Here is a 25,789-nt window from a genome sequence, read left to right as displayed (position 1 = left end):
GGAGACCCTACGCCTCTCCTCCAGGACACGCCCGCGGCGTGGCCCCGACCCCGCCTCTCACCAGCCCTGCGCGCCCCTAAAAGCCGCTCCTCTCCTCGGGGTCCCGCCCAGGACGCCCCCTCGGGTCCCCTGCTCTTCATCTGGGGCCCCGCCCCTTACCCTCGAGACCACGCCCCTCCGCCAACGGTCCCGCCCCCTCACCGGAGGTCCCGCCCCTCCTCCGGGAGGCCGGGCTGCGCGAATTTCGGGGGCTCGTCCGGGCTCCGCCCCCCGAGCCTCACTTCCGGGCGCCATTCGCCCCGCCCCGCCCCGCCCCGGCGGCGACGGCAGTCATGGAGCGGCAGGTGAGGGCTCGGCCCGCGGTTCGCGCGGCCCCTGCAGCGCGGGCCGGGCCTGACCCTGGTGTGTCCCCTGCGCAGGTGCTGCTGAGCGAGCCCGCGGAGGCGGCGGCGCTGTACCGGGCCCTGAGCCGCCAGCCCGCGCTGAGCGCCGCCTGCCTGGGCCCCGAGGTCACCACGCAGTACGGGGGCCGCTACCGGACGGTGCACACCGGTGGGTGTGGAGGGGAACCGGGTGCGGGCCGCGGGGGGGAGTGGGGTGCAGGGCAGGCTGCCGGACAGCGCCCACGTGTGCGGAGGAAGCCGGGGTCCGAGGGCGTGGGGGTGAGAGGGTGCACCGCGCGCACGGCGTTATGGACGCGCCCCTGGTGCTGAGCTGAGCGTGTGGCGTGGGCCAGGCCTGGTGCCGGCGGGGGGCCTGGAGCAGGGCGCCGCGGGGGTGTCGCCAGGAGGCCCCGAGGCAGGGCCTGAGCTGCGGCTCCGGGTGCCCGCCCTGCACCTGAGGGCCTGGCGGCAGATGGGGGGCGCGGGGTGGCCTGAGCAGCCGGCCTCTCCTGCAGAGTGGACCCAGAGGGACCTGGAGCGCATGGAGAACATCCGGTTCTGCCGCCAGTACCTGGTGTTCCACGACGGGGACTCGGTGGTGTTTGCGGGGCCTGCGGGCAACAGTGTGGAGACCCGGGGGGAGTAAGTGTGTGTGGGCAGGGCCCCGCGGAGGCCCGGAGCCAGGCTTTGCCCCCGGGGGCTCCTGCCTCCTGACAGGGCCTGATAAGACTGGCGTTTGCCCCAGACTTGGGCCTGGAGTGGAGCCGGTGGAGGCTCAGGGAGGCTGGGGAGAATGGAGCCTGTGCCGGGCGGAGAGGCCAGGCCAGGGGCCGCGGTGGGGCTAGGACTGCAAGCGGGGTATGGGCCGGGGCCTCCAGCATCCTGTCTAAGAGGCTGTGGCCTGTCCGGGCCATGTTGGGTGGGAGGTGACCCTGACCGGCCCCCCGTGTCTTCCTCAGGCTGCTGAGCAGAGAGTCTCCTTCAGGCGCCATGAAGGCCGTGCTGCGCAAGGCGGGGAGCCCGGGCTCCGGGGAGGAGAAGCAGTTCCTGGAGGTGGGCGCAGGGCAGCCATGGCCCGGGCCCCCCTGATTGGCCCTGCAGGGGGGGACCAGGGGTGGGCAGTGGGGCTCTGCTGGGGCGCAGGCAGCCTGATGCCCGATGTCCCCAGGTCTGGGAGAAGAACCGGAAGCTCAAGAGCTTCAACCTGTCGGCGCTGGAGAAACACGGGCCAGTGTACGAGGACGGTGAGGCGCTGGCTGTGACAGGCAGGGTGGGCAGAGGGGCGGCCATCGCCCGGGGCTCTCCCTGACTGGCCCTCTCACCCAGACTGCTTTGGCTGCCTGTCCTGGTCGCACTCGGAGACACACTTGGTGTACGTGGCAGAGAAGAAGCGCCCCAAGACCGAGTCCTTCTTTCAGACCAAAGCCCTGGATGTCAGTGATGACGAGGTGGCCGGGCCCAAGAAGCCAGACCAGGCCATCAAGGTGCTCAGGGCCGTGGCCAGTCCGGGAAGGCCCGCGGGCACGCTGGGCTCCGGGCGCACCCTGCCCACCCTGCACCTCGCAGAACCGGGAGGCACTGGCTTCCGGGGGGCCGGGCTGGCCCTTGCGAGACAGGCTGCGCGCTGAGTGCCTTGTGTCCCCAGGGGGACCAGTTCGTGTTCTATGAAGACTGGGGAGAAAGCATGGCTTCCAAAAGCACCCCGGTGCTCTGCGTGCTGGACGTCGAGAGCGGCAACATCTCTGTGCTCGAGGGCGTCCCTGAGAGCGTGTCCCCCGGACAGGTGAGCCCGACTCCGCCCACAGCTTCTGGGGCTGGGGCCCGGCCTGACTGCTCCCCTGCTCACCCTGCCGGGGTCTGTCCGCAGGCCTTCTGGGCCCCCGGAGACACGGGCGTGGTGTTCGTGGGATGGCAGCACGAGCCCTTCCGGCTGGGCGTCCGCTTCTGCACCAACCGCAGGTGAGGCAGGGGACGGGGCCGGGGCCGGTGGCTCGGGCCGGCCTTGACGCCGCGTGTCTCTGCTGGTTCCAGGTCGGCCCTGTACTACGTGGATCTCACGGGGGGCAAGTGTGGTAAGTGCTGGGCCCCCTGAGCCGTCCTGACCCGCCCGGGCCCGGCCGGCCTGCGTGATGCTCCCGCTTCCGTCTGGCCCAGAGCTCTTGTCGGATGACTCCCTGGCTGTGTCCTCTCCCCGGCTGAGTCCAGACCAGTGCCGCATCGTCTACCTGCAGTACCCGTCTCTGGTCCCCCATCATCAGTGTAGCCAACTGTGCCTGGTGAGCTGGAGGCGGGCGGGCCGGTGTGCAGGCGGAGGGGTGGTGTGAGCCCGGCCCGTCCTCTGAGGCAGCGCCTGGGCTGCCCGTGCTGCCGGCACGGAGGGCTGTGCGCTGCGGAGACCCGGCGCCCCTCCCTTTGCCTCAGTGGCACGTGGCGGCTCTGCAAGGGGCTTCGTGACATGGCTCTTGCCCAGGAAGAGCTCTGGCCCCGAGGGAGGGAGGCGGAGGCCCTGGCAGACGTCGGCCCAGCTCGCCGGGAAGGCGCCACAGGAGCTCCTCCCGGGCTCCCTTCCCGGTTACCCCAGAGAGGACTGGCGCTGAGCTCCGGCCTGAGGGCACCGCCGGTCCCGGCCTCCCCGGCCTAACGTTCGTTGTGTCCCCGCAGTATGACTGGTACACCAAGGTCACCTCGGTGGTGGTGGACGTGGTGCCGCGGCAGCTGGGAGGTAAGGGGCGTGTGGCCGGCGGTCGGCGGAGCCTGCAGTGTTTCCTGCCATCTGTCACCCCTGCGGGCCAGCCCGCATGCAGCCTCCACAGGGAGGAGGGCCAGCGCCACGGGAAGGGTCCGGAGAGAGGAAGTCAGCTGGCCCAGCGCAGGGTCCGAGCGGCCACGCTGGCGGGGGGCGGGGAGGGGGGGAGGATCGCGTGCCTGGCCGCAGCTCCGTTAGATTTCTCCGGTTTCCCAGCGGCTGCCTGGAGCTGCTGCTCCCTCTGGCCTCTCAGACCTGCACGGGGCCGTGTTCCACCCCAGCCCCGCCCGGCCCCAGCCCTTGATCAGCAGGCGCCTGGGAGGGTGCTCTGGGCCGACAGGCTCGGTCACAGTCTCGGTGCGCAGTCTCTGGGACCCTGGGCTACCCCAGGGCGGGAGCGGTGAGTCTTCCCAGGCCGCCGGTCAGTCCGGGCGCCGAGTGGGCAAGGGCGGCCTTTCCTCCCCTCCCCCTCTGGCTGTAGGGATGCAGCTGGGTGCCTGGCCTGAGGCCGGCTCTGCACCTTCGTCACTGCCCTGACCTCCCGGGCTTCCCTGTCTCCATCCGTGGAGGGTGGTCACCCTGCCTTCCTGTGGCGTCGATAACGTGAGGGTTACATGATAAAGAGCAGGAGTGCCCGGCCGGCTGGCTCGGGTTGAGCGTCGACCCATGAACCAGGAAGTCACGGTTTGAGTCCGGTCGGGGCACAGGCCCGGGTTGTGGGCTCGATCCCCAGTGTGGGGCGTGCGGGAGGCAGCCGGTCCATGCTTCTCTCTCATCCTGATGTCTCTCTCCCTCTCCCTTCCGCTCGGAAGTCAGTAACATTTTAAAAGAGAGCAGGGTTCCTCCCGCCCCCGTGCCAGGCCCTGCTCCCCTGGCACCGTAGGAGCAGGTCGCCGGGAAGCCGGCACTTCCTCAGAGCGCCCGCCGTTCCCAGAAGCCCCTGAGCTCTGCCTTCTCGGGCCTTCGGAGACCCTGCCCTCCGCCCCCTCCTCCGGGGCTCCTCATTGCCTGGGGTGCCCTCCTGCATCAGGGGTGCTCTCCAGCAGCCAGCCTGACCCTCCCCCTGCCCCTCCCCCCCGCCCCCCCTGCACTCCTGGACGCAGCCCCTGCTCCTGTCTCCACAGAGAGCTTCTCTGGCATCTACTGCAGCCACCTGCCACTGGGGTGCTGGTCAGCGGACAGCCAGCGAGTGGTCTTCGACTCTGCTCAGCGCAGCCAGCAGGTGAGGGGCCCTGACTGTGCGGAGAGGCGGCCTGTGACCCACCCAGGGGCCTTGGGCCTAGGACCCAGCGTCTGCTCGCCGCTGGCTGCAGTGCCCGGCTACCAGGCCTCGCCCGCCCCTAAGGCGCTGCCGGCCCCTGTCCTGGCTTCACTTGTCCTCGAGGCTCTGGCTGCCCGGGGGTCCCGGTGCCGTCCTTGGCTGTGGTGCCCTGTAGCAGCCACGACAGCCTCCCTGGCCTTCATCCTCCACGACACAGCTGCTCCCTCTGCCAGGCATCTCCGGCTTGGGACAAGGGGCTGGCACTGGGGGCCCTGAACACGGTAGGGCAGGGGTCCTCAAACTTTTTAAACAGGGGCCAGGTCACTGTCCCTCAGACCGTTGGAGGGCCGGACTATAGTTTAAAAAAAAACTATGAACAAATTCCTATGCGCACTGCGGGCCCGGGACGCGTCGGCCGCTAAGCAGGACAGGCAGCGGCACCCGGCGGGCCGGATCCATGTCCTCGGCGGGCCGCATGTGGCCCGTGGGCCGTAGTTTGAGGACCCCTGCTGTAGGGGGAGTGATAGAGGGGGCAGGGCCTTCTCCCATGGGTTGGGTGGGGACACCCACAGTGTGCTGGGCCCCTGTTGGGTGTGATGCCACGTGGTCCTCGTTCTGGCTAGAGAGGGCTCAGAGGCAGCCCTGACGCTGCCCGGGGTCACTCGGCACATTGTGACGGGCTAGGATTTGAACTCAGTCCCTCAGGCCGCTCCCTTCTGTACCGAGTAGCCGTCGCCATAGTTGCTCGCAGCCCTGGCCTGGCTCAGGCGTCCCGGAGGGGGGAGGAGGTGGGGGCGGGACCCGGGACCCTGGGACGGGAGGCCACCGCGGCTCCTTTCTGCCAGGACCTGTTTGCCGTGGACACCCAGGTGGGCGCTGTGACCTCCCTGACGGCTGGTGAGTGGGGGCCGGGCGGGCCAGCCAGGCGGGGGGCTGGGCTTACGCTTGGGCAGCCGAGGCCCTCCCGGCCCGTGCCACGGAGTGTCCAGCCTTTCCTGCCAGTGTCACAGCCGCCTTCCCGCTCCCCTGGGCGCCGTGTCCTGCCGGCCCTAGCGCGGCCCCGCCTGCTGCTCAGCCCTCCGTAGCCCCGGGCCCAGCGGCAGCCCTGTGGGCGCCCTCCTCCCTCTTCCAACCAGCTGGGGACCTGCCCTCGTCCTGCCCTGACTACACTCACTCCCCCCAGCTACCGAGGGCCCGTCCCCGGCTGCACCTCACCATAAGGCCCTGCTCAGGAACCTCCTCGGACCCCACTGCCAGGATCTCCCCCCACCACCGGCCCCCCGCCCCGGCCTGCCTGCTGCTGCCGCAGACTGGTCATCGAGTAGGGATGGGCGTGGCGTGGGGTCCGGTGTCCCCAGGTCTAGCAGTCCCCGGGCACAGCCAGTGTCCGATAACCAACAGCGACTGAGCAGGAGGCTCACCCAGGACCGTGTGCACTTGGGGGTCCGGGATGGTCCCGGGCGGGCATCCCTTCGCTTCTCAGGGCAGGAAGGCGCCTTGCTGTCGCGCCTCCGGCCAGGGACTGGCTCCGCAGGGAGCGGGTGGGAAGGTGGCCCTGCAGGTGCTGAGTGGCCTCTGCCTTCCCCAGGGGGGTTAGGAGGGAGCTGGAAGCTGCTCACAATGGACCGGGACCTCATGGTGGTGCAGTTCTCCACGCCCAGCCTGCCCCCGAGCCTGGTGAGTGCTGGTGGCCCGGCCAGGAGGAGGGTCTGTGAGGCAGAGCTCCCGGGTCAGCACTGGCCCGAGTCTGCTGGTCAGCAGGTGGGAGGCCAGGTGGACCCAGCAGTGTGGTCCGCAAACTGCCAGGCGGGGGTCTGCCCTGCACACAGGTTCCTGGGGCCCCGCCCAGGCCTCTGGCTGAACAGAGGGCAGGGAGACAGTGCCTCGAAGCCGTGGCGGGGGGGGGGGGGGGTGCCTTTGTATGGACCAGCACACGGTGGGCGTCCAGGCCACACCTGCTGGAGGGGCAGAAGGCTCAGCGTTGAGAAAGCTGCCCGCCTCCCCCCGGGCAGAGGCAATGGGCAAGGAGGCAGCTGGGCCCCGTGACACCCCCTTTCCCCTTGGCAGAAAGTTGGGTTCCTGCCTCCCACGGGGAAGGAACGGTCAGTGGTGTGGGTGTCCCTGGAGGAGGCCGAGCCCATTCCCGACATCTCCTGGGGCGTCCGGGTGCTGCAGCCACCCCCGGAGCAGGAGAACGTGCAGTATGGTGAGCCAGGGGCGCGGCCCCTCCCCAGCTCCCGCACAGCGTCTGCCCCCTATCCTGCCGCCGGCTCCACGGGGGGTTCTTGGATTCTCTCTGAGAGGTTTCTCCTTCCCCTCTGGACAGCCATGGGGAGGATGGTGTCCAGGCATCTGGGCACCTGCTCTGGGTGTCAGCGTGGAATCCCCAGGCCAAGTCGTCTGTGGTGGGGAAACCAAGGCACAAAGGCCTATGCGAGGCCTGTGACCACGCCTCCCCCAGAATGCGGCCCAGGCGGAGTGGGGCTCCTGGGTCCGTCGCCGTGGGGGTGCCGTGGCCAGGCCTGTTCTGGAGGTCAGCCCCAGACCTGCCGCTGCAGCGCAGCCTTGGCCGGGGAGCCCCGGTGGCCCTGCTGACGGCCGCCTCTCCCCGCAGCTGGCCTTGACTTTGAAGCAATCCTTCTGCAGCCCAGCAACCCTCCCGATAAGACCCAAGTGCCCATGGTGGTCATGCCCCACGGTAGGCAGCTGGCCTAAGAGCCCCCGCCCGCCCACCATCCCTCCTGGCTGGCCCCTCACCCTCTGCTCCCCGCCTGCAGGGGGTCCCCACTCATCCTTCGTCACCGCCTGGATGCTGTTCCCAGCCATGCTCTGCAAGATGGGCTTTGCGGTGCTGCTGGGTGAGTGACGGGCGGGCCTGTGTGTACAAGCACCACAGGTACCACCCCAGTCCCCAGGCAGCTCTGTAGCCCCGACCTGGTAACTACTACCAGGCACTGCCGGGCCGGGCCCTGGCTCCATGGCGAGGTGGTAGGAGACGCCCTGGGGACTCCCCCGGCAGCAGCCTCGCCTCCCCCAGCACCTCCCCCGACAGTCTGTGCAGCTGGCCCCAGACTGGGTACCGTATCCAGGGGGCTGGGATGTCACCTGACCACCCTGTCTGGTCCCTCCCTGGCCTCCAGTGAACTACCGTGGCTCCACGGGCTTCGGCCAGGACAGCATCCTCTCCCTCCCCGGCAACGTGGGCCACCAGGATGTGAAGGACGTCCAGGTAGCAGGGGCCGGGCCCCGACCCCCAGTGCACACGGTCCTGGGTGAGCTCAGACTGGCGGGGCGAGGAGGCTGGGGCGCCCCGGCAGCTGGTGAGGCGCGCTCTGCCCCCCTGTAGTTTGCAGTCGAGCGGGTGCTCCAGGAGGAGCACTTTGACAAAGACCGAGTGGCCCTGATGGGGGGTTCCCACGGCGGCTTCCTCTCCTGCCACCTGATTGGCCAGTACCCGGAGACGTACAGCGCCTGCGTGGCGCGGAACCCGGTCATCAACATCGCCTCCATGCTGGGCTCCACTGACATCCCCGACTGGTGAGCGCGCGCCCTCCTCCCGCCCTTGCCCAGTGCAGCCCCCGCCCGGAGCCCCGGCCCACGAGCTGCGGGCTCCTCTCCCGCAGGTGCGTGGTGGAGGCGGGCTTCTCCTACAGCAGCGACCGCCTGCCCGACCTCGGCATGTGGGCGGAGATGCTAGACAAGTCGCCCCTCAAGTACTCCCCTCAGGTACACAGCCCCCCCCGCCCCCCGCCCCGTGTGCGGCCATCCATGCAGAGCCGGGGCCCTGCTCACCCGCACCGCACCCCCAGGTGAAGACGCCGCTGTTGCTGATGCTGGGCCAGAAGGACCGGCGGGTGCCCTTCAAGCAGGGCATAGAGTATTACCGCGCCCTCAAGACCCGCAACGTGCCCGTGCGGTGAGTGGAGGGCGGCCCTGGAAGCTGGCGGGCAGGGGAGGACCCCCGCAACTTCAAACATTCCTGCCCGCCCCCCACAGGCTCCTGCTATACCCCCAGAGCACCCACGCCCTGTCCGAGGTGGAGGTGGAGTCGGACAGCTTCATGAACGCCGTGCTCTGGCTGCGCATGCACCTGGGCAGCTGAAGGCCCGCCTCGGCGCCAGCCGGTTGGCGGGGGCCGCCCTGGGTTCTGGGAGAGCCCGGGGTCTGGCAGAGCAGCGGGAGGCTCCTGGGCTCTGGACTCTGGACGGGTGAGCGAGAGCGCGGGCTGTCTGGTTATAATAAATGAGGACAGTCTGGTTCCTGCTGGTCCTCTGTGCTCAGCCCCGCCCTGGGGGTTCAGAGACCTCAGCCATGGGGACCTCCTCTACCTCCGTGTGAGAGGGGAGGGCACCATGAGGGAGTCACCCATCGCTGTCCTGGCCACCGGGGCTCCCCCAGGCCAGCTCCCTCTGCGGCAGCCCCTTCGGTGAGCAACTGCCTACACCACCCTTACGCGGGGCCCGGAGGTCCTGCCCTTCCAGAGCACCCGCAGGCTGAGGTGGTCCCAAGGGCAGCTTGCCCGCCCAGGGCGTGCAGGGCCCAGCCCCCAGGCCCGAGCGAGGAGTTGCCAGTTCGTTCCCTGGAAGCAGAGACTAAAGCACCGCCGGGGCGTGAGGAGGAAAGGTGGCTTTATGTCCGACAGGAAGCTCCGTCCCTCCCAGTACAGGGAGGGGATCGAGGCCGGGCCTAGCCCAGCCGCATGACCTTGTAAATCCAGTCCACAAACACAGAGACGCGCATGAAGACGGCTGGCCAGCCGGGCCGTGCGCACACGCGGTTGGGAATGATAATTCCCTCCAGGACCCAGCAGTCATGGGTAAAGCAGGCAAGTGGGCCCCCGTAGTCGCCCTGGTGGATGGGAGACCGGGTGAGGGGCCTGTGCCGAGGCAGGGACTAGGCCCCTGGAGGTGAACTAGCCCAGGCTCAGTTGCCCATACCCTCCCTTGGCCGGGGCCCTGCCACCGACCTCACAGGCGCCCACAGGGGCCAGCAGCCCCTTGGTGCACATCTCGTTCTCCTGGACGCGCCCGCGGTACTTGACGTTGCACTCCTGGTTGGAGATGACGTTCAGCAGAGCCACGTTGAGGACCGAGTTGTTCCCTGTACCTACAGCGACGGGGATGGGAGGAAGGGAGGCCTTGGGGGAGGACCCAGGGCTGGCCTCTGGCCTGAGCGGTCCGCCCCGCACTGTGTCTTACCTCTGGTCTCGCCCCAGCCTGCAATCTCACACTTGGTCCCCGGAGGCACCACGTACTGCTCGGGGGGCAAGCAGATGAGGGCCACGCGCTGGTTCAGGGTTACGGGTCTTTGGCAGAAATGAGGGCGCTCAGGGCCCGAGGCCGAGGGGCCCGGCCCCACCTCGCTGCCCCAGACTCGGCACACACCTCTCCAGCTTGAGCAGAAGCAGCTGGGAGTCGGAGGGCCCACACACCATTTTGGCCACGGGGACCCGCTGCAGGCCTGGCTCCTGGGGCTGCGGGTTCTGGAACATGGTGCCCAGCCACACCTCATAGCCCACGAGCAGCTCGTGGCTGGCGGACAAGCTGCCCAGTCAGGACTCGTCGCTGCCCGAGGCCCACCTGTTGGCCGGCCTGGGGGAGGTGGCTCGGGGGCAGGTGAGGCGGGGTGATGGGACTGGGTGGGTCCCCAAACCGGGGGAGGCTCACCAGGAGGGGAAGCACTGCTGGGAAGTCAGCACCCACTGCTCCTTCACCAGAGAGCCCCCACAGAAGTGCTGGCCGTGCCTGGAGGACGAGGGTCCATACAGGGAACAGTGAGGCCCGGCGCAGGGTGGACCTGCCACCTCAGCTGGAACCTCGAGCCAGGACAGGTTCCCACCGTCGGGGGCACAAACAGGACAGCCTGGGCCCCTGGAGGGGGTGGGAGGCGGTTGGGTCTCACCGGTTGCGCAGGCTGACTGTCCAGGGTGAGTTCCCAGGCTGGCCCCCCACCACACGCAGCCTGGAGGGGTACTGGTCCTGGCGGGGCACCCTCTTGCCACACTTCTCAAACAGCACCTGGTCTGGGAGCAGGGTGGGCCCCATGTGACTCCTCCTGCGGGCAGGTGGGAGGCACAGGCCAGGCACCCCCACCCACGCCTGGTTCGTCTGTACCTGGGGGCTCTAGGATGGACGGTGGTTGGTCCTCATCTGAAAGAGGGGATGTTCACCCCGTTAGAAAGCCAGCCTTAGGCTGTGGGGCTTGGGAGGTGGGATGGGGTTAAGGGCAGGGCGGTCACCCGAGCTCACCGCAGCGCCGCAGCGCACAGTAGTCGAAGGGAGTCCGCGCGTCTGTGGTGTAGCACCAGGGCCCGTGGCTGTCCCCGTCCGGGTTCCTGCAGAAGTTCTCCTCCAGATGCGCGTGGGGGGCGGAGGAAGGAGTGAACCTGGGCGGGAGGGGGAGCAAATTCATAGCAGGACCCCAACTCCCCGACTGGCTCCAGTTTGAGTTCGGGCCGGATGTGCCCACCAACTCACTGCGACTTGTGCGGCGCGTCCGCGGACCAGAGCTGGCACGGGACGCCCTTCCGCGTCTTGCTGACCGAGCCGCGGTACTGCTCCCCGGTGCCATAGTAACAGTCTGCAGCGGGCAGGCGAGGGCTGCCGTCAGCCGGTTTTCGCCGAGCCCTGGGGCCAGGCGCCTCCAGCCCCAGCTGCGGCCTTACCCTCGGGGCGCACGTCGTCGGTGCAGCGCCGGATCTGGTAGCAGAAGGCCATCCGCATGCCAGGCCGCGTGGTGAAGCACCAGGGCGCCTCCGAGCCGTCGGGGTTTCGGCAGAAGTTCTCCCTGAGGTCCCTGGGTAGCGGCTCCGCTCAGCGCGGCGGGTCCCCGCGCATCTTCGGCTGAGCCACGCCCCCGGCACCGCCCCAGGCCACGCCCCCGGCACCGCCCGGATCTCCCGCCCGAGCCGCCCAGGGACGGTCGCCCGCCCTCTCACTTGCACGCGTATTTCTCGGGCGCGAAGCGGTGCTGATGCGGACTCTGTGCGTCCCAGCGCTGGCAGGGCACGCCCGCGGCGGTGGTGTTGGCCGTGCCCCGGTAGCCCTCGCCCTTCCCGCGGAAGCAATTGAGCGTCGTAGCTTCTGGACGCGGCTGCGCCTCGGGCCCTTGGACGAACCGAAGCCGATCCGAACTCGAGCCAGAACTGAGACCCAGGCTAGGGCTGAGGCCGAGCCCCACTTCTGCGGGTTCCCTGCCAGATCACGCCCAGCCCCTTCCCCAGCGTGGCCACGCCCCCACCTTCCCAGGTGCCCAGCCCCGCCCCTTTCCCAGCGAGGCCACGCCCCCACTCTCCCAGGTGCCCAGCCCCGCCCCTTTCCCAGCGAGGCCACGCCCCCACTTTCCCAGGTGTCCAACCCCGCCCCTTTCCCAGCGAGGCCACGACCCCACTCTCCCAGGCGTCGGGCGGGCCCTCGTCCTACCGCAGCGGGGGATGTCGCAGAACTCTCGCTCCACCTTGGGGTCTGTGGTGTAGCACCAGGGCCGCTCCGAGCCGTCGGGATTGCGGCAGTAGTTGTCGTCCAGGTCTTTGTCAGGGAACCTGGGGGCCACGGCCGGACGTGACAGGACCTGGGACTCCTACTGCCTGACATCGGGCCCGCCCCTGGAGTCCCCAGCCCCCCACTAGCCTGGCCCCCGAGGCATCGAGCCCACCGGCCCGCGCGTACTTGCTCGGCTCAAAGCGGTGCGGGTGCGGGCGCTGCAGGTCCCAGCGCTGACACTCGCGGCCTGACTCGGTGCGGTCCACGGCGCCGCGGTAATTCTCACCGTTGCACGTAACGCAAGCGGCTGGAGACAGGGCAGTGGGTTATGGACGGTGTGGGGCTGGTCCTCGCCCCCAGGCTCGACCCGGATTCGCCTACCCTCCCGGCAGGACTTGATGCCGCAGCTCTGAAAGCGCACAGCGGGGTCTGTCGTGTAGCACCAGGGGCCTCTGGGGTCCCCGTCGGGGTTGCGGCAGAAATTCTCCTCCAAGCCATTCTTGGGTGTGGGCATGTACCTGGGCGCAGAGAGCTGCGATATAGTGCGTGGGGGGGGGGGGGGGGGCGGGGCGGGGGACCGGTGCCCACCGCAGGGACAGAAAGGAGGTGTCTGGCTCACTTGTGGTCATTGGGGTGCCTGTGGCTCCAGTGCTGGCAGGTTAGGCCACTCCTGGTGATGGCCTTGGTGCCCCGGTACTTGGCCCCATTGTCCATGATACAGGTCCGCACATAGTCTGGGAGTGACAGACCCACGTCCACAGGGCCTGAGGCCCAGCACCCCTGTCCCGGGCCACCCTTCTCCTCAGCCACTCACCTTTCTTCTGGAAGAGATCGCAGCGCCCTGAACGCTGCAGCCAGGTGTGAGGCGAGTCCTGGGTCCATGGCAGCAGCTGGCAGCCCTGGCTGCTCATGTTGTGGTGGAAGGCCCTGGCAGGAGGCACAGGGTCACGGGGGCCCAGGCTCTGCTGCCTCAGGCTTTCGGAGGCCCCGTCGCCACGCACCTGCAGTCCAGCAGGCGCTCACAGCGCCCAGCACACTCCTCGGCATCTGCCACGTCCTCCTGCCAAGGCCCGGGCCTCGCCGCGTGCAGCAGGTGCTGCAGCTCCGTGCCCCGGAGCACCTGGAAGTCGTTCAAAGGCGAGCGCTGCCCTGCAGGGTGGGTGCGCATGTCAGTCATGCGTATCAACACATCCACGCTCTGTTCATTCAGGGAATCAGACCTACAAGGTTCGCCCTGGCCCACGTGCTCAGTGGTTAGAGCAGGGGTGGGCAAACTTTTTGAGTCGAGGGCCGCAATGGGTTCTTAAACTGGACCGGAGGGCCGGAACAAAAGCATGGATGGAGTGTTTGTGTGAACTAATATAAATTCAACGTAAAGGAGCGGAGGGGAGAGCAAGAGAACCGGATAGAACAGCCGGATCCGGCCTGCGGGCCGTAGTTTGACCACGGCTGGGTTAGAGCGTCCTCCTGCGCACGAAAGAGTTGAGGGTTCAATTCCCGGTCAAGGGCACGTACATGAGTTTTGGGTTTGCTCCCCACCCCCTGGTCAGGGCTCCTGTTTCTCTCTCTCTCCCTCCTTCCCTCCCTCCCACTCTCTCTGAAAAGCAATGGGAAAAATACCCTCTGGGGAGGGTTAACTACAAAAAAAGCTACAGGCCCTGGGACGGACTCTGTGGACACATTCAAGGGCCAGACCCCAGACATGGCAGTTATCACCTGTATCACTGTTTCGTGGGCAAGGCACCAGGCCCAGGTCTGAAACACGCCCTCCACGAGAGCAATGGGGAGTGTGTTTGCCTGATGGAAGATGTCTCATCTCATCTCTCAGCTGAGGATGCCAGGCCCAGAGCTGTCACGCTGGCCAGGCAGGGCGCAACCACACTAGCTCGGCATTCGGACCCCAAGGCTGGTCTCTCACCAGCACCAGGGCGTGTGCGAGGATAGACCAGGCTGGGGAGGGACGACTGCCCACACGCGTGCATCCGTGCCGTCCCAGCACCGCCTCGATGCCCAGCCGACAGTCTGCCAGCTAGACTAGGTGGTGTATACCTGTATTCCCGGGGCCGCCCCGTCTTGCCAGAAGCCAAGGTCGCTCAGTGCTCCGTGCCCAGTAGGAGAGTGAGCTCCTGGCTTGAACAGCAGGATGGGCCTGGGGCCGACGGGGATGGGAGGTGGGGGGGTGGGCAGAGCACACTTACCAGGAGCCCATGGGCACTGCAGCAGAAGGAGCAGGAGCGGCAGCCACCCCATCCTCCCAGCTGGAGGCTGCACTGTGACCCATCACAGCCCCGTCCGGGAAATTGTGAAACCTGTCCCTCCAGGATTGGGTGGCTCTGGCTCCACACCCCTATTCCAGGCCTGCTGGGGCCTGACCCGAGACCCAGTTACAGGAATAGGGGTGGGGCCAGGCCCCAGGCCCCCTGGCGAGGGGCAAGGGCCCTCACTCTGCACGGCTGGCCCCTAAGAGGCTATGCAGTGGGCAGGTGTTGGGGACTCTTGAGGTGCCCGGGGTGCAGCCCAGGCTGCTCTGAAGGGAAGCGGGTGCCGCCAGAGGCCTGGGCTGCAGCCCCAGGCAGTGGTCTGGAACCTTCCTGAGCCCGTGTCCCCTGGAAAGTGGGGAATGTTCCCTGCCCAGCCCCAAAGCCGCCGCCCCTTTGGCTGGCTTATCTGTAGCAGATGGGCCCACACCCGGACTCCCTGCCCATCCCAGGGAAAGGGAGCGAGGCCGCCCGTCTGCAGAGGGAGTTGGGGTAACAGGTAGCAGGGAGCTGGCGGGAGCCCGGGGCGTCCTTAGGGGCATCGGGGCAGGACCCTCCGGTGCGGGGAGGCGTTGGGAGGGCGGCCTGGGCACTGGGACTTGGCTGCGAGCTCCTCCCGCGGGGCAGGGTCCAGGCGGCGGGAGGCGGGGTGTCTGCGGTGCCGAGGCGGGGAGCACGGCCCGGGCGGCGGAGGGCCCCCTGGCGGCGGCCGGCGCGGCCGGTGCGCGTGCGCGGCGCGGGGTTTGACCCCGGGCGGGCGCCGTAGCGAGAGGCCGGGCGGATGTTGTGAGCCGGGCCGCGGCGGCCGAGCTGGGGGTGAGTGAGGGGCGGCCCGCCCGGCCGGGCGAGTCCCCAGCGGCCCGGGGCGGGGGTGCTCGGCGCGGGGTCCCGGCCTGTGCGGGCTGCGGGCTGGGCCGCCTGGGGGCCCCCGGATCTCGGGGCCGCGCTCAGGATTGGGGGGAGACGTGCCCTACCCTCCGCGCCCTTGGCTCCGAGAGGGGTCGGTTCTGATCGGAACTCGGATCCCCCGGCGGGACCGGGCGGACCGGCGCGGCGGGGAGCCCCGAGCAGAGCCAGGCCCGCCTCTCACCTGGTCGCACCTGGCACACCCAGCGCGGGCGTCGGGGCGGTTTGCTGACCAGTTGAGTGACCAGGTCTCAGCTGCCCGCACCTGCGCCGGTGGGCCGGGGGCCGCGGTCACGGACGCCCGTGGGGGCCGCGGGGGGGGCGGCAGTCCCCATCCCGAGGGGCAGGAGTGGCTCGGCTGGGAATGGGCAGGGTGTGCGATGGAGCAGAGGCCTGTTTGGGGCGAGATAAGAGGCTGCAGGGAGCGGGGTGCCGGCTCAGGCGGTGGGGGCGGGGGGGCAGGCTCCGGCCCAGGCTGCCCGGGGGGACCGTCCCGCCCGGGTGCGGGTGGCCTGTGTTCCAGTGTGCAGCACACGAACCGCTCGCCACACGTGGCCGCCGGATCCTTGAAACGTGGCTAATGTAACTGAGAAGTTGACTTCAACTCCTCAAACTTTAATTCAGTGTGAAGAGCCACGTGTGGCCAGCGGCTCCTGTTGGACGGGAAGCTTTAGACAGGGCGGCTGAGCAGCCACTTCGCCGCTTTCAAAGCAGCAGCAGCAGCAGCAGCAGCAGCAGCACCCGGTGAGGGCTGGGCCGCGGTGGGAAGAGCAGACCTGCCAGGAGGACCCGGCACCGGGGTGCTGGGGTGGGGTGCGTGGCCGTGTGTGTGAGCGGGACCTTCCGCCAGAGAAGGGGGTCTGGGGCTGAGGAGCGTCCTGGCCTTGGGTGCGGGCAGGCCTGTAGCAGAAGAAGGCACCCAGCCCTGATGGTGGGCTGTGCCTGGGGGTGTCAGTGCGGCTCATGACGGAGAGGGGTGCAGGGGCTCTGCTCCCGGGCCACCCCACTGTGGACCCTGGGTTCATTTCCCCAGGTTGGTTCTACAAACACCTGTCTGGCCCTGCTCCGTGGGGCCTGTACTGACACTGGGACATGGTGGCCACCTGTCAGTGGGCCTGTCACACGGGGTCCTACGTGGCCCCCCTCCCTCTGCCTCCCTCTGCCCAGCGTTGGTGCCTGAGGGAGTGAGCACGCACCTGCCCCCGCCAGCTCCCAGGCCTTCCTGCCCCCTAGCACTGAGGTGGGGGGGGGGCGCTGGCTGGCTTCACGTAGACAACCTCTGCCCCGCTCAGCCCCCAGGACACTGGCCGCCCACGAGGCATGAAGGATGGCATCCAAGGGGGCTGACCTGTCTTTCTCCCGCAAGAGCTACGGGCTGGCCTCGGACGAGAAACCCAGGGTCACAGGTAAGGGCCGGCAGGGCTGGGAGGAGGGCCCTTGAGCTGAGGGAGGGCGAGGAAGAGGCAAAGGCGGCCAAGGCCCAGGTCCCGTGAGCCCCGGGCCGCGCGGCCCGTCCCCGGCAGCCAGCTCCTCCGCCAGCTGCCGCCGGGCAGGGCGCACACCAGGACCGCTCCTGACCCCGCGGGCCGCAGAGCTGGGAGCGGCTCTGACACGCGCCCTCCCTCCTGGCCCGCGGCCCAGGCATCGTGCACGAGAAGCTGCTGGAGGACTACCTGCACCGCATCTTCTCTCCGGACCACGCCGCCGCCGCCGCCAGCAGGTACGGCCTGCGGGAGCCTCCTCCCTCTGCAGGGCCAGCGCAGGCCCTGGGGTTCCCTCACGGCAGCTCCTGGCTGGGGTCCCGCTGCGTCCTCCCCTCGGGCAGTGCTAGTCCCTTCCGGTCGAGGGAGCTGGGGGTCAGAGGCGGCGCCCGGTCAGCGCTCAGCGTAGCCCCTACTCCGCAGTCGGCAACGGTCCGTGAGCGCCTGCCCGCTCCCCACCTGCCCGCTCCTCCCCACCTGCCCGTCCTCCCACCTGCCCGCTCCTCCCCACCTGCCCGCTCCTCCCCACCTGCCCGCTCCTCCCCACCTGCCCGTCCTCCCACCTGCCCGCTCCTCCCCACCTGCCCGCTCCTCCCACCTGCCCGCTCCTCCCACCTGCCCGTCCTCCCACCTGCCCGCTCCTCCCACCTGCCCGCTCCTCCCACCTGCCCGCTCCTCCCACCTGCCCGTCCTCCCACCTGCCCGCTCCTCCCCACCTGCCCGCTCCTCCCACCTGCCCGTCCTCCCACCTGCCCGCTCCTCCCCACCTGCCCGCTCCTCCCACCTGCCCGTCCTCCCACCTGCCCGCTCCTCCCCACCTGCCCGCTCCTCCCCACCTGCCCGCTCCTCCCACCTGCCCGCTCCTCCCACCTGCCCGCTCCTCCCCACCTGCCCGCTCCTCCCACCTGCCCGCTCCTCCCACCTGCCCGCTCCTCCCCACCTGCCCGCTCCTCCCCACCTGCCAGTTCCTCCCCACCTGCCCGCTCCTCCCACCTGCCCGCTCCTCCCCACCTGCCCGCTCCTCCCACCTGCCCGCTCCTCCCCACCTGCCCGCTCCTCCCACCTGCCCGCTCCTCCCACCTGCCCGCTCCTCCCCACCTGCCCGCTCCTCCCCACCTGCCAGTTCCTCCCCACCTGCCCGCTCCTCCCACCTGCCCGTCCTCCCACCTGCCCGCTCCTCCCCACCTGCCCGCTCCTCCCACCTGCCCGTCCTCCCACCTGCCCGCTCCTCCCCACCTGCCCGCTCCTCCCCACCTGCCCGCTCCTCCCACCTGCCCGCTCCTCCCACCTGCCCGCTCCTCCCCACCTGCCCGCTCCTCCCACCTGCCCGCTCCTCCCACCTGCCCGCTCCTCCCCACCTGCCCGCTCCTCCCCACCTGCCCGCTCCTCCCCACCTGCCAGTTCCTTCCCACCTGCCCGCTCCTCCCACCTGCCCGCTCCTCCCACCTGCCCGCTCCTCCCCACCTGCCCGCTCCTCCCACCTGCCCGCTCCTCCCCACCTGCTCGCTCCTCCCCACCTGCCCGCTCCTCCCACCTGCCCGCTCCTCCCCACCTGCCCGTCCTCCCACCTGCCCGCTCCTCCCCACCTGCCAGTTCCTCCCACCTGCCCGCTCCTCCCACCTGCCCGCTCCTCCCTCCTGCCCGTCCTCCCACCTGCCCGCTCCTCCCACCTGCCCGCTCCTCCCACCTGCCCGCTCCTCCCCACCTGCCCGCTCCTCCCACCTGCCCGCTCCTCCCACCTGCCCGCTCCTCCCACCTGCCCGCTCCTCCCCACCTGCCCGCTCCTCCCACTTGCCCGCTCCTCCCACCTGCCCGCTTCTCCCCACTGGCCCTCGGCCGCCCGGCCTGCATCTGCTTGGTACACACCTCACCGGCCCGTCTCCTTGCAAGTTCAATGATTTAAGTTCAACCCCCGTCAGAGTCACTGCGTCTTCGCAGACGTTTAGAAGCACAAACGGTGCCGCTCGTTACCTGAGGTGCCTGGTGGGTGGGGCTTCGCCATCTCATCATCTGCATAACTTGGATTGTGCTGAATAGAAATTTATTTTTAAATTAAAAATTCCTGTCTCCATCCGTCCTTTTTAAAAAAGTTTTATTAGGGAATAATTGGAACACAGTAACCCACTGGTGTTTAAAGTGAGTTTGAATTGTGGGTAACCTGTGAAGCCATCATACCATCAAGACAATGGACACAGCTCTCAGCTCTAAAAGTGCTTAGAAATTTAAATCCTGTTTTTGTCATCAACATATCCCCTGAGTGTTTTCCCACGCTGCACGCTGACCCTGCTGGGTGTGTTTGAGGGCCGGGGTCAGCCCGTAGCCGCGCCCTGGTTTGGGGGGCCGTGCTGGGAGGCGCCGGGCGTGGGGCTGTGTGGCTGGAGTATTGGAACGCAGTCACATGTAGGATGGTTGCTAAGTCACTCCGTGCAGATTCTGCCTCCTTCCTGCGAGTGCCCCTCTTGCTCAGCCTCTTGCCAGCCTGTCTTTCTCAGCCTCTGCTCTCTGGGCAGGCTCAGAGGGCAGCGTTGTCGCCTGTCCCTTTAAGTGGCTGTGGTGGCCAAGGGGTTTCTACCTCTGGGGGGTGCTGCCCACCTCCACCCCAGCTCCAGCCCAGGCCTGCTCCAGGGCCGCCTGATCCCTACTTCATGTGACAGCAGAAATGATCCTGCTGCCACCGCCGCCGTGGCTGCCAGGAGGGCGAGCAGGTGGCAGGGCCATTGGTCAGCGGCTGTGTGGACGGAAGCCCTGGGCTGGGGCCTGGGCAGGCAGGTCCAGAAAGGGCAGGCAGTGCTGGGGTTGGCCAGATGGGCAGTGCCGGGGCACTGAGAGGCCGTCTCAGGTCACCTGCCCACAGCTGCTCTGCAGATCGGGCACAAGACCAGGGCAGCCTGCCCGGCCAGCGTGGCTCAGGTTGAGCGTTGACCTAGGAACCAGGAGGTCACGGTTTGATTCCCCGTCAGGGCACATGCCTGGTTTGAGGGCTCAATCCCCAGTGTGGGGCGTGCAGGAGGCAGCCGATCAATGATTCTCTCTCATCATTAATGTTTCTCTCTCTCTCCCTTCCTTTCTCTCTGAAATCAATCCTATATAATAGAAGCCTAATATGCTAAGTGTCCAGTTGTCTGGTCGGCCGTAAAACCAATCAAAGCGTAATATGCTAATGATATGCTAAGGCCCTTCACTGAGCACCAGGGGGCAAATGCTCCAACCGGTAGGTTAGCTTACTGCTGGGGTCCAGCTGGTCGGGACTGAGCGAGATGGGCCAGACCCGCCCTGGAGCCCTCCCGCCGTGCCCCCCAGCTGGCAACTTCCCGCGTCTCTCCCTGATCGTGCACCGGTGGGGTCCCTCAGCCTGGTCTCTGGTCTGTGCTCTCTCGCAATCTGGGACCCCTCAGGGGATGTCAGAGAGCCGGTTTTGGCCAGGCGGAGAGACCCCACTGGTGCACGAATTAGTACAAATATATTACCAAAAAAAAAGACCAGAGCAGCCCTCCAGCTGTGGGCGGGAAGAACCACTAGAAGCCTCCGGGGCCCCGGCCCCTGGCGTGTTCAGTGAGGAGACTGACGGAAGCCTTTTTAAAAAAATTTATTGATTTCAGAGAGGAGGGGAGAGGGAGAGACAGAAACATCAACAATGAGAGTCATGGACCAGCTGCCTCCTGCACGCCCCCTACTGGGGATCGAGCCCACAACTCCTTGGCTCCTGATCGGGAATCGAACCGTGACCTCCTGGTTCATAGGTTGACGTTCAACCCCTGAGCCATTGCTGCCTGAGCCCCCATCGCGTGGCCAGCGCCTATGTTTACAGGGAGACGCAGCTCCGTGCATCTCCAGCCCCTGCCGCCAGGGGTCAGTAGCGCTCACATGGGGAGGAGCACGTTGCCCACCTATGTCCCCGCCCAGACCCCACTCCTTGGGCGGGTGAATGGGGCAGGAGCGGGGATCCGAGCGGGAAGAGCAGGTGCCGGCAGTCGGTGGCCCTGACCCAGATGGGCGTGGGGCCTCTCCTCCCCCTGAGACCCGCTGGCTCCCCCGCTGCCCCGCTATTCTTAGCCGCTGAACTCAGGGCAGAGCTGGCTGACTGAGGCACCCTGGCTCCTCTGAGCACTGTGCTGGGAGGAGGCGGGGCCACGCCCAGGGAGTTTGGCTGGCCAGGTGGCACAGAGGCGGGTCGAGTGCCCTCCGGGCCGTGTAGGTTGGTACAGGACAGAGCCAGCCAGCAGCTCAGAGGGCTGAGCCCTGCACTGTGCCAGGCGTGTCTCATTCCACACGCGGACTTCCCCGGCTGGTGTGGAGGCTGGGCGTCTGCCCCCAAAGGGGCCGCAGGGCTGGGGTCCAGGGCCGACTCGCTGACCTTGGTGCTGACGACGTGGGGGTCAGCGTTGCTCCCACCTCCCTTTCCCAGGCCCGACCAGCACAGCCCCTTCGAGGACGGGCGGGGGTGGGCTGCGCAGGGAGCACGTGCGGCTCCGGGGTCTCCCAGCGTCCCTGACGCCCGGCTGCTGGTGCCCCCGCAGACGAGGGAGCTGAGGCTTAGGGGCCTGTGCACAGCCCTGAGGTTGCACCAGACGGGACATCGCTTTTAGTTTAGCAGCTCACCTCGCCTCCTGACCCCCAGCACGCCAGGTCCGGGGCCAGACACAACGCTGCTTCTGCAGTCCAGGCCGCCACCCTCGGGAGCTCGGGGGGCGGAGAAGGAGGGGTTTAGTGTCCTCGGGCTGGTTTCAGGGACTGGGGGCCCCTCGCAGCCTCTTGCTCTCCCCAGGAAACCCCTGAACTTCCAGAACCTGCCAGAGCGCCTGGACCAGCTGTTACAGGTGGACGGTGAGGACGAGGAGAGCCAGGGTACGTGGCAGCTTCTGCAGTGGGGCCGGGGAGCCAGGCCTGGACCCGGCGGGCCCTGGGGGTGCCCTGGTGAGCTCAGCCCACTGCGTTCTCTCAGACCTGGGCCCCGACCCACACCTCCTCCTTCCAGGGCAGGCGGAAGGGCGGCTCGGCCCCTCCACCGTGGTCCTGGACCACACGGGCGGCTTCGAGGGGCTGCTGCTGGTGGATGACGACCTCCTGGGGGTGAGTGAGGGCGAGGCCGGGCCGGGCCCCAGCCCGGTGACAGCTGAGTCAGCTCCTCCCGACGTGGCCCCTTGAGTCCTCAGCCCCAAGCCCTCCTGACACCCCCGAGACCCTCTTGGAAGTCCTCCAGCCCCGGTCTCTTCCCAGCATGGCCATGAGCCCCTCCCCGCGTGCTCCTGCTGGGGACACCCAGGCCTAGCCCCCCGGCAGGCGCAGGCAGTGTGGGGCACAAGGCCCTTGGCCCGCACCACGAGGCGGGCGGCGCCAGGGCTGGGCGTTCTCCCTCGGGAAGCACCGTGTGCCCGGAGGAGCTCACCCCTGCTCTCCCCAGGTGATTGGCCACAGCAACTTCGGCACCATCCGCTCGACCACCTGCGTGTACAAAGGTGCGGCCGTGCGCGGCGGCGGCGGGGCGGCGGGGGCGGTCGGGGGCCCGGGCCTGAGGGGGGCACGTCTGCCTGCTGGGCCTGACTTGGCTTTTTCCAGGGAAATGGGTGTACGAGGTGCTCATCTCCTCCCAGGGGCTCATGCAGATCGGCTGGTGCACCATCAACTGCCGCTTCAATCAGGAGGTACGTGCAGGCGGCCCCGGAGCTCCTGCTGCCCAGACCCCCCCCCCCCCCCCCCGACCGCCCCAACCCGCCCTGGCCCGCCCCGAGCATCGCCGCCTTCTCTGGACCACGTGCGCCCCAGGCCGGTGCTGGCCGGCCCCGCCCACCTCCCCTGGGCCTCACAGACCTTCATCCCTAGGAGGGCGTCGGCGATACGCACAACTCCTACGCCTACGATGGCAACCGGGTGCGCAAGTGGAACGTGACCACCACGAATTACGGCAAGGTGGGGCGCCGGGCTGCCTGGGGGGCTGAGGGCTCGGGGCAGGAGCCCTGGGGGGCTGAGGGCTCGGCTGCATCTGAGAGCCTCCCCCTGCAGGCGTGGGCCGCGGGGGACATCGTGAGCTGCCTGATCGACCTGGACGCCGGCGCTCTGTCCTTCTGCCTGTGAGTCTCCTGCCTCCTCCCTGCCCCCCCCAACCCCGGCCGTGGGGCCTCTCTCCTCCCCCGGCCGCCCCGGTTCCCGGTCCCTGGGAGGGGTGGCCTGAGGGGGGGCAGCCCCAGCGGGGGCCTGGGCACTGCCCACAGGCCTCCCTTCCATCCCAGGAACGGCATGTCGCTGGGCACCGCCTTTGAGAACTTGTCCAGGGGCCCGGGCATGGCCTACTTCCCAGCCATCAGCCTCTCCTTCAAGGAGTCCGTGGCCTTCAACTTCGGCAGCCGCCCCCTGCGATATCCTTTCCGAAGGAGGCGGGAGCTGCTTGGGAAGTCGGGGCGCTGGGGCGGCTCCCTGCACGGAGCCCGCTGGGCGGGGGAGGGCCTGCTGCCTCGGGAGTGAGTGGGGGGAGCTCGGCGGGGTGGGGGTGGGGGGGGCCGCAGTCCCGTAGCGACCTCGTTAGGGGGGTGCCAGGGCCATCGGTTGAACAACAGGAAGTAAGAAAAGGAGTGCCGCCCCGCAGAGGCGGGGGGTGTCTGAGCCCCAGATGCAGCTTAACTGTGGTACCTACCCAGTGGCGGGCTACCGGCCCCTGCAGGACCCGCCGCGCGCCGACCTGGTGCGGGCGCAGAGGCTGCTGGGCTGCTTCCGGGCCGTGCTCAGCGTGGAGCTGGACCCCGTGGTGAGCCAGGGGCTGGGCGGGGGGCGGGGGGGGGGCGGGGGCCTCCCGCCGCCCTCCCTCACAGTCCCCTCTCCCCACCCAGGAGGGGCGGCTGCTGGAGAAGGAGAGCTCCGAGTGGCAGCTGCAGGGCCAGCCCACGGTGCTGCTCACGCTGGCCCACATCTTCCACCGCTTCGCTCCGCTCCTGGTGAGGGGCGTGGGGGGAGGCAGGCCGAGGCTGAGGCGCCTGGGCTGGGGCTGGGACGCCAGGTGCGTGGGGTCTGCACCTTCACCTGGTGGGGGCCCCGTGTGACCTGAGCCCTCAGACCCCAAGGATGTCCCCCAGCAAGGAGGAGGGCTCAGGGCGGGTCCTAGAAAGGGTGAGGGGCAGTGACATCACAGGCAGGGAGCGGCCTGGCGAAGGCCCGGAGGGCGGCGGGCGGCGCTGTGTCTCAGCCGGAGGGGACGGTGCGTCTGCGCGGGGCTGCCTGAGGGCCCAGGGCCCAGCTGTGCGTGGGCCTGGCCGCTGCCCGGCCGGGTGCCCCGCGTGGGTGCAGGGCCGCCCTCACGGTGCCGCCCTCGAGCAGCGCAAGGTGTACCTGGTGGAGTCGGTGCTCACGAGCTTCCTGCTGGGCGTCGTGGAGGCGGGCAGCCCCGAGCAGGCGCAGGCCGCGGTGGGCCAGGTCCTGGACCTCCTGTGGCTCTTCATGGAGGTGAGGCTGCGCTCGGGCCTGAGGCCGGGCGGCTCCTCTGGGAGGGCCGGGGCCATGGCCGTCGGGCCTGCCCCGCCGGCCTGTGCAGCCAGCTCTCTCCCCAGGACTACGAGGTGCACGACTGCCTCAAGCAGCTGGTGATGGCCCTGCTGCGGCTCTACCGCTTCTCGCCCATCGTCCCCGACCTCAGCCTGCAGGTGGGCGCCCGCTGCCCGGAGCCCTGGGCCCCGGCCCCGCCGGCCCCCTGAGCACCCCTCTCCTCCCCACAGATCCACCACCTGCGGCTCACCGCGGCCATCCTGCGGCACGACAAGTCCCGCAAGTTTCTGCTGAGCAGCGTCCTGTATCCTCGCCCGCTGCCGGCCGCCGCGCGGGGTCCCACGGGCTCGGGGCCAGCCGAGCAGGGTCTCCAGACGGCGGCCGCTTCTGGGGCGACTTGGAGGTGCGGGGGCGCCTTCAGCCACAGCACTGTACTTTTACCCGTGTTCCGGGTCGGGGCTTCCCGAGATCCAGAAGTCAGCTCTTCCTGCTCCCCCAGAATGTCGAGGGTGCGCAAGTGGAAAAGCTCTGGGCCCCAGGTGGGAGCTGTGCTGTCGCCTCTTCTGGGGGCCTTCTGCCTCCCAGGAGAGGCCACCAGGCCCTGCCCAGCCTGTCCCCCAGCCACCTGTCCCTGTGGCCGCCTGTCCCTGTGGCCGCCTGTCCCCCAGCCACCTGTCCCTGTGGCCGCCTGTCCCCCAGCCACCTGTCCCTGTGGCCGCCTGTCCCCCAGCCACCTGTCCCTGTGGCCGCCTGTCCCTGTGGCCGCCTGTCCCCCAGCCACCTGTCCCTGTGGCCGCCTGTCCCTGTGGCCGCCTGTCCCCCAGCCACCTGTCCCTGTGGCCGCCTGTCCCTGTGGCCGCCTGTCCCCCAGCCACCTGTCCCCCAGCCTATCCCCCAGCCACCTGTCCCTCCAGCCTGTCCCCTAGCCACCTGTCCCTGTGGCCGCCTGTCCCTGTGGCCGCCTGTCCCCCAGCCACCTGTCCCTCCAGCCTGTCCCCCAGCCACCTGTCCCTGTGGCCGCCTGTCCCTGTGGCCGCCTGTCCCCCAGCCACCTGTCCCCCAGCCACCTGTCCCCCAGCCACCTGTCCCTCCAGCCTGTCCCCCAGCCACCTGTCCCCCCAGCCACCTGTCCCTCCAGCCTGTCCCCCAGCCACCTGTCCCTGTGGCCGCCTGTCCTGCACACGTGCATGCATGGGCACTGGGCGTGGTGGGCTGACGGCCACACCCTCTGGGGCTCACGGAGAGACAAGCACAGGGCAGCGATGGCCCCTGGGGGGGCGCACTGTGGTGGGCACGTGGAGGTGGGCACGTGGAGATGGGCATGTGGAGGTGGGCACGTGGAGATGGGCATGTGGAGGTGGGCACGTGGAGGTGGGCAGATTTCCGCCGAGCTTCCCGGGAGGACGGGGGAGGGGAGTGCCTCGCGTGAGCAGAGCTTGCCTTGACGGGCTCCAGCTTCGACGCGCTGCGGTCGGCCGTCTTCTTTCACATCAAGAGCCCGCTGCGCGTGGAGGAGGCCGGCCTGCAGCAGCTCATCCCCACCACCTGGTGGCCCCAGCGCCCCAGCAAGGAGGTGGGCGGCCTGGGTGGCGGGTCTGAGGGAGGCCGGCCCGGGGCTAGGGTGGGTGGTGGGGAGCCCCGCTGTCTTTCCTCCTGCCCCCCGTCCAGGGCAAGGACAGTAAGGAGGTGACGGAGGAGGAGACGGCCGAGGAGCGGCTGCGGAGGCGTGCCTACGAGCGGGGCTGCCAGAGGCTCAAGAAGCGCATCGAAGGTCAGGCCTGCCGGGCCGGGCGGCTGGGCGGC

At 68.9% G+C, this 25,789-nt stretch overlaps 3 protein-coding genes across 12 annotated transcripts in view; 2 read left to right on the top strand and 1 right to left on the bottom strand.

The window, feature by feature from the left end:
* The first annotated feature begins 226 nt into the window (after positions 1-226).
* APEH (acylaminoacyl-peptide hydrolase) lies at positions 227-8,649 on the top strand. Of its 4 annotated transcripts, XM_080674587.1 has the most exons (22): positions 227-344; positions 420-552; positions 899-1,025; positions 1,343-1,436; positions 1,552-1,627; positions 1,710-1,867; positions 2,029-2,166; positions 2,251-2,342; positions 2,415-2,455; positions 2,538-2,659; positions 3,045-3,105; positions 4,254-4,351; positions 5,236-5,287; positions 5,979-6,067; positions 6,458-6,596; positions 7,005-7,088; positions 7,168-7,248; positions 7,531-7,619; positions 7,737-7,927; positions 8,014-8,116; positions 8,200-8,306; positions 8,387-8,649. In XM_080674587.1, exons 1-22 carry the CDS (start codon positions 333-335, stop codon positions 8,490-8,492), a joined length of 2,193 nt encoding a protein of 730 aa, XP_080530713.1. In that variant the 5' UTR covers positions 227-332; the 3' UTR covers positions 8,493-8,649. The 4 variants fall into 4 exon arrangements, with proteins under 4 accessions (XP_080530713.1, XP_080530714.1, XP_080530715.1 ...); XM_080674588.1 differs by lacking the exon at positions 7,005-7,088; XM_080674589.1 differs by lacking the exon at positions 899-1,025 and having other exon boundaries at positions 315-344.
* On the bottom strand, positions 8,650-14,745 carry MST1 (macrophage stimulating 1). Of its 5 annotated transcripts, none has more exons than XM_080674592.1 (18): positions 14,070-14,745; positions 12,873-13,020; positions 12,686-12,798; positions 12,491-12,605; positions 12,253-12,389; positions 12,058-12,178; positions 11,812-11,930; positions 11,328-11,496; positions 11,055-11,185; positions 10,867-10,969; positions 10,639-10,775; positions 10,504-10,539; positions 10,292-10,412; positions 10,057-10,134; positions 9,775-9,921; positions 9,589-9,695; positions 9,357-9,496; positions 8,650-9,238 (listed from the first exon to the last, which is right to left on the bottom strand). In XM_080674592.1, exons 1-18 carry the CDS (start codon positions 14,119-14,121, stop codon positions 9,077-9,079), a joined length of 2,136 nt encoding a protein of 711 aa, XP_080530718.1. In that variant the 5' UTR covers positions 14,122-14,745; the 3' UTR covers positions 8,650-9,076. The 5 variants fall into 5 exon arrangements, 4 of the variants coding, with proteins under 4 accessions (XP_080530718.1, XP_080530717.1, XP_080530719.1 ...); XM_080674591.1 differs by having other exon boundaries at positions 9,775-9,933; positions 14,070-14,225; XR_013960918.1 differs by having other exon boundaries at positions 8,999-9,238; positions 9,589-9,643; positions 14,070-14,225.
* Positions 14,746-14,832: 87 nt separating this feature from the next.
* The window catches only part of RNF123 (ring finger protein 123), a 24,213-nt gene continuing 13,256 nt past the window's right edge, over positions 14,833-25,789 (top strand). For 2 of the 3 annotated variants that reach the window (XM_080674586.1, XM_080674585.1), the window contains exons 1-18: positions 14,866-14,945; positions 15,660-15,779; positions 16,328-16,441; positions 16,677-16,755; positions 21,282-21,361; positions 21,492-21,586; positions 21,918-21,972; positions 22,073-22,158; positions 22,337-22,423; positions 22,517-22,584; positions 22,744-22,869; positions 23,141-23,255; positions 23,338-23,442; positions 23,822-23,947; positions 24,052-24,144; positions 24,217-24,290; positions 25,442-25,559; positions 25,655-25,757. In XM_080674586.1, coding sequence (XP_080530712.1) covers positions 16,363-16,441; positions 16,677-16,755; positions 21,282-21,361; positions 21,492-21,586; positions 21,918-21,972; positions 22,073-22,158; positions 22,337-22,423; positions 22,517-22,584; positions 22,744-22,869; positions 23,141-23,255; positions 23,338-23,442; positions 23,822-23,947; positions 24,052-24,144; positions 24,217-24,290; positions 25,442-25,559; positions 25,655-25,757 — 1,489 coding nt within the window. In that variant the 5' untranslated portion in view covers positions 14,866-14,945; positions 15,660-15,779; positions 16,328-16,362. Of the gene's footprint in view, positions 14,946-15,659; positions 15,780-16,327; positions 16,442-16,676; positions 16,756-21,281; positions 21,362-21,491; positions 21,587-21,917; positions 21,973-22,072; positions 22,159-22,336; positions 22,424-22,516; positions 22,585-22,743; positions 22,870-23,140; positions 23,256-23,337; positions 23,443-23,821; positions 23,948-24,051; positions 24,145-24,216; positions 24,291-25,441; positions 25,560-25,654; positions 25,758-25,789 lie in introns of all 3 variants that reach the window. The other variant, XM_080674584.1, reaches the window with a different exon arrangement.

Source organism: Plecotus auritus (genome assembly GCF_963455305.1).
Source record: "Plecotus auritus genome assembly, chromosome: 6".
Taxonomy (NCBI): domain Eukaryota; kingdom Metazoa; phylum Chordata; class Mammalia; order Chiroptera; family Vespertilionidae; genus Plecotus; species Plecotus auritus.
The sequence above is the reverse complement of the archived record's forward strand: the minus strand, read 5'-3'. Positions and strand labels throughout refer to the sequence as shown.